General features: G+C 48.6%; 1 protein-coding gene across 1 annotated transcript in view; it reads left to right on the plus strand.

Moving 5' to 3' along the window:
* PFDN4 (prefoldin subunit 4) overlaps positions 1-7,007 on the plus strand; it is a 9,263-nt gene extending 2,256 nt beyond the window's left edge. The window contains exons 3-5 of the mRNA XM_029917973.1: positions 3,058-3,165; positions 3,888-4,028; positions 6,609-7,007. Coding sequence (XP_029773833.1) covers positions 3,058-3,165; positions 3,888-4,028; positions 6,609-6,740 — 381 coding nt within the window. The 3' untranslated portion in view covers positions 6,741-7,007. The remainder of the gene's footprint in view (positions 1-3,057; positions 3,166-3,887; positions 4,029-6,608) is intronic.
* The last annotated feature ends 743 nt before the right edge of the window (positions 7,008-7,750 follow it).

Below are 7,750 nucleotides of genomic sequence, written 5' to 3' on the forward strand. Positions count from 1 at the left end.
AAAAAAAAAAAAAAAGCAGGCAGCAGCTCCCTCTGGTGGATAGGCTTGGTTTGATGGGGTAAGTCTTGGAGTCTGCTCTCAGAGGCTCTGCCCCTGCCTGAGGCGAAATGAGCAGCAGGTGGTGAAGTGCGCACCTTCACAGACTCAATTGCGGAGTCCCCACCCCCAGTCCGGATCGCGGTTGCAATGGGGAAAGGAAAAAAAACAAAAAGCAAAAAACCGAGTCTCTCTTAGTTTCCGATAGCTTTGCTCAAGCCGCTGTGCGCTGCTGGAAATGTGCTGGGAGCTCCCACATTCTTCGCGCGCGCACCCGGGCCTCCACCCGCCACCGAGTCTTTGTTGAGGGTCCCGTCGGTGCGCGCCTTATTTCTTCCCTGTGGGGACCCGGAATTCGCGCAGTCCGTGCAGGGGGCGGGGTGTGCCGTGGAAATGCGGTCCGTGGTCTCGTTCCCAAACCCAAGTTCGAATTGCTCGCTCCTGGCTTCCCGCCGCGGAGCGCGCCTCCCCAGCGCAGCCGCTTCTCACAGCCATAGACGCCTCTGATTCCCCGCTGAGATGGCTTAGGGCTGGGAGCTATTCCTTCTCTTGCGCCACCCCGGTTCGGGATTCCGGCTACCCAGCAGTTATCTATGGAGTGGATTTCTGTCTCCAAGTGCAGTCAAGTGTTCTATACCTCTTCCCCAGAGACAGTTCTATGAGCGTGTTCCGACTCTGTCTCTTCCCTTTGTCTCCCAGGCGCCGCGCACTTGCGCCACGTTGGGCTGGGGATCTTACCTCCCCTGCCCGTCCCGGGCTGGCCCGTCCTCGGATCTCCCCCGTTCGCTCCCACTCACTCAGGTATCCTTGAGGTTCTATTCCTTCTGGAGTTCGTATTTTCTCCTTCCGCTCTCTGAACGTAATATCCTTCTCTGTTTGAAAAACGGTGTGGAGGGAGTTTACAGAGCTCCCTTCCTCTCCGCCATCTTGGCTCCACCCCCCTTTTTAAAATTTTTTTAATGTTTTATTTATTTTTGATACAGAGAGAGACAGAGCATGAAAGGGGGAGGGGCAGAAAGGGAGGGAGACACAGAATCTGAAGACAGGCTCCAGGCTCTGAACTAGCTGTCGGCACAGAGCCTGACGCGGGGCTCAAACCCACGAACGTGAGCTCTAACCTGAGCTGAAGTCGGAGGCTTAACCAACTGAGCCACCCAGGCGCCCCTCACCTTACATTTCTAAGAGCTTGTGGACATGTCTGGACCTGGAGTTAACTTACCTGGGTTGAAATCCAATTCCACCACTTACTGGCTGTGTGACTTTGGGAAAATTACCATCCCTCTCTGTGCCACACTTTCTCCATCTGTAAAATAGTGCTACTTCCTGATAATCCTACTTGTTAAGATTTGTGGAGGATTAGCAGTGCTGATAAAGCACTTAGAAAGTTCTTGGCATATGGTAAGAGCTCAATAAATGTTAGCAATTATTTTTATGATTTCATGGATTATTATCTAAGTCTAATTTTTTAATTTAATCACATTAAATATTTTTAAACATTTATTTTAATCATGTTATAGTACATTACACCTTATTCTTTTTTTTATGTTTGTTTATTTTTGAGAGAGAAAGAGAGACAGAGTGTGAGTGGGGAGGGGCAGAGAGAGAGGGAGACACAGAATCTGAAACAGGCTCCAGGCTCTGAACTAGCTGTCGGCACAGAGCCTGATGCGGGGCTCAAACCCACGAACGTGAGATCTGACCTGAGCTGAAGTCAGAGGCTTAACCGACTGAGCCACCCAGGCGCCCCACCTTATTCTTTAAAAAAAAAATTTTTTTTAATGTTCATTTATTTATTTATTTAGAGAGAGAGAGAGAGAGAGAGAGAGAGAGTGTGTGTGTGTGTGTGTGTGTGTGTGTGCGCGCGTGTGCGTGTGCAAGCCGGGCAGGGGCAGAAAGAGAGCGGGAGAGAGAGAATCCCAAGCAGGCTCTGTACTGACAGTGATGTGGGACTGGAACTCACAAACCATTAAGATCATGACCTGGGCTGAAATCAAGAGTTGGACACTTACCCGACGGAGCCCCCCAGGTGCCCCTCATCCTTAGTGAAGACCGCAGACAGGTTCTGCATTAAAGGAGACATAATATGGGAACGCCTTGGGTGGCCCAGTCACTTTAGCGTCTGACTCTTGATTTCTCATCAGGCCATGGTCACGTGGTTTGTGAGATTGCGCCTCGCATCAGGCCCTGCTCTGATGGTGCAGAGCCTGCCTGATTTCTCCCTCTCCCTCTCTCTCTGCCCCTTCCCTGCTCATACACGCTCTCTCTTTCTCTCCAAATAAATAAACATGTAAAAAAAGAAAAGAAACCTAATTTTTACCGTGTGTGGAATATAGCCACCGAGATGCATAGTTACCCTCTTGCCAGTATCGTTTGCACTAAACGAATGGAAACAGATCTCTCATGGCCTCAGTAAGCTGGGCTTTAGCTCTAAGAGAAGAAACTGGTAGGAAGCATTTGCCAGAATGTGGTACCACATCATCCTTGCCCTGGGTTATCTTGATGACAGATGTTCCATCTTGAGAAATTGTGCTTCCGGCCAAAGTTGGTTGACCTGATTTAGGACTTACCCTCCTAATTGTCCTTTATACTTGGAATGTTACCGTAGCTTAGGCGTCATTCCAGCGAATGCCAGAAGAGATCGTAGATGTATGAACAAATCTTTTTTTTATTCTTTAGAGAGAGAGTGCGAGCAAAGGAGGGGGCAGAGGGAGAGAATCTCAAACAGACCCCGTGCTCAGCATGGAGCCCAACACGGGGCTCGGTCCCACGGCCCTGGGATTCTGACTTGAGCCGAAATCAGGAGTCGGATGCTCAGCCGGCTGCCCCGATGTAGGAACGAACCCTGAGCTCATGGAGCAAAGAACTCAAAGGCCCGTGTTTGGGACTGTCTGTGCCCCTTGTGGTTCTCGACTGCGCGCAGGCACGCGGGTTACTGAGTTGTTGCAGAGTTCACGTACAGCGCTAACCTATGACCTCTCCATTCAAATTAACTCTACAAAAACGTAAACATTTTTTTTTTAGGCTGCAGAAGATGTCAACGTTACTTTTGAAGATCAACAAAAGATCAACAAATTTGCACGGAATACAAGTAGAATCACAGAGCTGAAGGAGGAAATAGAAGTGAAAAAGGTAGTGAAGAGACGTATCTTATTTAAGGACAGGAAAAGACCTTTATACGATAGCTTTTAATACGGGGATTGTATTTCTCCAGGCTCTTTGTTGGATGCGACCTCATCTGCTCTAGTTAGTTTCAGAAGAAAGGCCTCGTTTGAGGGACGTGCGAGAACGTACAGATTGTTGGGGCGTGAGCCTGGGCCGGGGCTCCGGGGCGCGTTCCAGAGCCGGTGGTCACCGGGCCACCCCGGCCCCTGCCCGGCCCGTGAGGCCAGCCTGGGCCCGGCCTCTCCTGGTGGGACCCTCTGAGCCCAGGGCCAGTTCAAGTGCAGTTGATTGGTGGGGCTTAAGTGGTTATCTGCTTCCGTGCTGTCACCGGGCAAGGCAGAGAGGCGGAGGTTGGTCCCGCTTCGTTTTTATTCTACCGCAGGATTCCCCGAGTGGGAACTGTGAGGGTAGGGACACTTTGAGCGGCCGCGGGCACCTGCTGCCCAGCGCCGGCCGGGTCGCGTCGACGTCTGGAACTCTCTAGAGCGCGGAGTGGGAGTTCGCCCCCACACGCTTACTTCCTTAGGAAGTGCCATCTAACGTGTAAGGAAGTCTTGGGTCCGTGCGGGAGTGCCTTTGCGAAGGGGTCTCTCACAGAGCTGGCGACCCCGAACTAAAATGGGCTATTTTCGCTTCTCTCAGGGACTTTCGAGGGCGCTTTTCATTGCTGTTGCCTTTTGGGTTTACAGAAACAACTGCAGAATCTAGAAGACGCCTGTGAGGACATCATGCTTGCGGATGATGACTGCTTAATGATCCCCTACCAGATCGGGGACGTTTTCATCAGCCATTCTCAAGAAGAAACACAGGAGATGTTGGAAGAAGCAAAGGTACGTGGAGGTCATTCCCCAGGCCAGGGCGCCTGGGGGTGTGTCATCACAAAGACCACGTTAGTTCCTGGCGTCGGGAACGGAGGCTGCCGGGTAACGCCCGGTGGGCTTTGCCGGTGTCCCGGGCTCTGAAGGTCCGGCAGGCGTGATCACGTGTGACGCCGGCAAGGGCTCCTCGAGACAGGGACACGCATCCCGGTTAGGAATTGAGGGGTCGAGGCTGGGGAACATCATGGACTTATTCAAGGGGACACGGAGGGAGTGGCCTTTTGTTTGCAGAGCCCACGCTCTAACTAACAGTGGAGACTGGAACGTGGTGAGGGGCACGACAAAAACCATGTGGACTCCTGTTTCCCAGAGACCACCATCTTTAAAAAAAAATTTTTTTTAGTGTTTATTTATTTTTGAGAGACAGAGCATGAGCAGGAGACGGGCAGAGAGAGAGGGAGACACAGAATCCGAAGCAGGCTCCAGGCTCTGAGCTGTCAGCACAGAGCCCGACACGGGGCTCAAACTCATGAACCATGAGATCACGACCTGAGCCCAAGTCGGCCGCTCAACCGACCATGCCACCCAGACGCCCCGCAATCATCCTTAATTAACCTTTTCATATAGTTCTTTTATGTTCTCACCTTCTCTTTTCTCTGTGTAGGGTTGCTTCACCTTTCAGTCAGTTCCAAACCTTGATCTACTTAAAGTTCGTTTGCCCGGCAGAAGGTCCCGCTCTGGGCCCACACACGTGCTTTAACAACGGCATTCTCGACGCCTGTTGAACATCACGGACGCCGTCCTCCTGTTAACATGAATTTGTTTCCAGTATTTTCCTCCAGTCGTGTTGCAGTGAGCATTCTTACACTTGTATCTTTTTCACATTTAGGAGATTCGTCTAAGGAAATGACCAGACGCATAGCATTACTGGGTCAGAGTACGGCTTTAATGACATTTAAGGCATTCGCTATGCGGTACGAAATTAGTTCCCAGTCACATGCCCCCCAGCTCTCTATGAGGAGCAGTCACGTCGTGCGTGAGAAGCTGATAGATCAGACATGCTCTAATTCTGAAGTGTGCTCCGTCCGTCCGGATATGATTTAAAGTGTTGGTCTCCCTTCTCCAGATGTCCTAGAAAGCAACGCTCCCTCCGAATTAAGCCCACATTTAATAAGCCCGTGGGAAGACCTAACCCTTTTCCTCTGAGTCCTTCACGCAGACACGTTGGTGTCTCCCGTTGTCCTGACTCTTCTCTTTCGTCGTAGAATTTTATAATGTTGTTCCCTTTTAATCATCCTGGAGTAAACTTGTTGGACGCATTTCAGGATAGTTTGTTTTCTGTCCACTGCGACGACCACGCTGCCGTCTGTCCCACAGGTAGTGAATCTTCATTTGGTCATTCATTCATCCTCCGTTCGTTCTGGAGGTACTTGTTGCGTGCTTACTCTGTATCCGGTTCTGCCGCCGTGGAGCAGGACACGGGGTTGCAGGGCGGGGGGGGGGGGGGGGGGAACAACAGAATGTGCCCGCTCCCTGCCTGCATGGAGTGTTCGTGCAGATGGAAAGAGAAAGTCCAGCAAGTGAGACCACCGACGAGCGGCAGGTTTGTGGGGGGAGAGGGGGCTGGGAACCTCTGGACTAGGCCTTCTGGATGGAGAAAGTCTGTCTCCTTTCTAGTCGCTGTCCATCTCCTTTCTCTCTCTCGTCGCCGTGGTTTCAGCAGGCATCGGGGTCCCCCAGAGAGCTTGTGGACTGTTTCCGTCACTGAAATCCCAAGAATCTCCCAATCAGGAAGCCTGGCGTGCAGCCCCAGAATCTGTGTTTCCAACAAGTTTCCGAGTGATCTGGGGCCCATCCTGAGATTCCTTGGCCGGATTTCTAAAAGACTAATGTTGTCTGTACTGGGCATTCTTCTCCCGTTGCCAACGTGAACGGCTATGCCCCCTGTGTGATTTCGGGGTTTCTTGGTCACAGGGAGAAATCCTTTTTTTTATGTGATCCCGGCCAGGAAGGAACTTCTCACACTCCACACACTGCATGTGCGCACCACCGCTCTGTCTCATAACGAGGCACCTGTTACTGCTCTTCTCAGAGTCTAGCTCCAGGGACCTGGCAGTTAGTGAAAATCTCTGCCAGCTTTTGACTATCAGTCGTTATTCTGAATTCCTGGTGGTAGCGTGAATTCTTGTCATTTCTTCTCGTTTCGTAGTTATTTTTGCGGGAAGCTGGGAGAGGCGGGTCAGAAGCGAGGCCACTGATAAACTGTTCACCCACGGGTTTGTCTAGAAGCCCTTCCTTATTAGGACGTAACAGTCTAGGAATTAATTTTCTTCTGTCCATTTGGTTTTTCAATGAGCAAAAACTGAGAAAACAAGCTTGAATTATTCTACAACAAGCAAATTTAAATCATGAATTCAAACCAGCTGCATTCAGGCTTGTGGTTTACATTGAATTATCAGTGTCGTTTGGCTGCCTGTCCAGGTTTAGAAAGTTTTTGACCTAAAAAAAATCTTCCCAAACATTATTTCGTCTACAGTTGCTCAGGAACCATCCGTTGAACAGAATTAATTTAAACAACTTTTTTTTTTCCAGAAAAATTTGCAAGAAGAAATTGACGCCCTAGAAGCCAGAGTGGAATCCATTCAGCGGGTGTTAGCAGATTTGAAAGTCCAGTTATATGCGAAATTCGGAAGCAACATAAACCTCGAAGCTGACGACAGTTAAACATTTTATAATACTTTTTTTTAATTTGTTTAATAAACTTGAATATTGTTTAAAATGATAATTTCCCTTCTTCAAATGATATGGAAATCAAAACTTTCTTTTTTTAAAATTTTCATTTATTTAATGGAAACTTGCCTATTTTCACATGTCTTGCTTATTTATTTTATATTTTTAAAAGAAGACAGTATTCATCTATGTATTTTGCATAACGATTCTATCAAGTGTAGGGGCTTTATGTCATGTTATTAAAATTGGTAAAGCAACCTCTTTTATGTTTCTAGATTATCATTTAGAATATTCGTTGCAATTTCTACTTCTAAGAAAATTTAACAGTCGGGTCCTATTGTTCGTATACGTCTCTTCCAGTTGCTGTTTCCGGGGGGAAGCACTACGGAAAGACCCCGTCCTACACCCGATTAGCAACTTCACCACCAGAACTTTGTCCTGTGCTAAAAAAAAAAAAGGTACATATTTCATTTGAGTACATGTAATACATGTCATATCTAGGCAGGCTTGGTTCATGTGTCTGTGACGTAAATGTCGGTGTCCCAGATCTTGGTCAAAGAACCAGATGGTGCTGAGATGTGCTGGGACATGCTGCGCTTCCTACATTGAGCAGAAAGGCAGAAGAAGATTCTAGAAACCGAGAAAGGTACCAAGAGAAAGAAGTATTTAGGTTTTTTTTTAATAATTATAAATTTTAGACTTTGTTGTAGAGCTCTGTGAGGAATTGGGGTCGGTACTGATAATGATGTGCAGGGTAAGCAGCGAGGTTCTTAAAGATCAGGCCTTTTTCGTAACGAGCGCATTTATCCCTTGCTGCCCCCTCCGCCCCCTCCAGGATACACATTTTGGGATTCGGAAAAACCTAAATTTTGTTCGCTTTCCAGCAGATGGCACTGATTCGCCAAAATGCCGATGGCAGAATCCTAATGCAAAAATGAGGATATTTCTAGGAGTAGATACACATAGTTTCAGAGGTGATGTCACTTTTTAACCTTCAAGGCTAC

This window comes from Suricata suricatta, chromosome 12 (assembly GCF_006229205.1).
Source record: "Suricata suricatta isolate VVHF042 chromosome 12, meerkat_22Aug2017_6uvM2_HiC, whole genome shotgun sequence".
NCBI lineage: Eukaryota > Metazoa > Chordata > Mammalia > Carnivora > Herpestidae > Suricata > Suricata suricatta.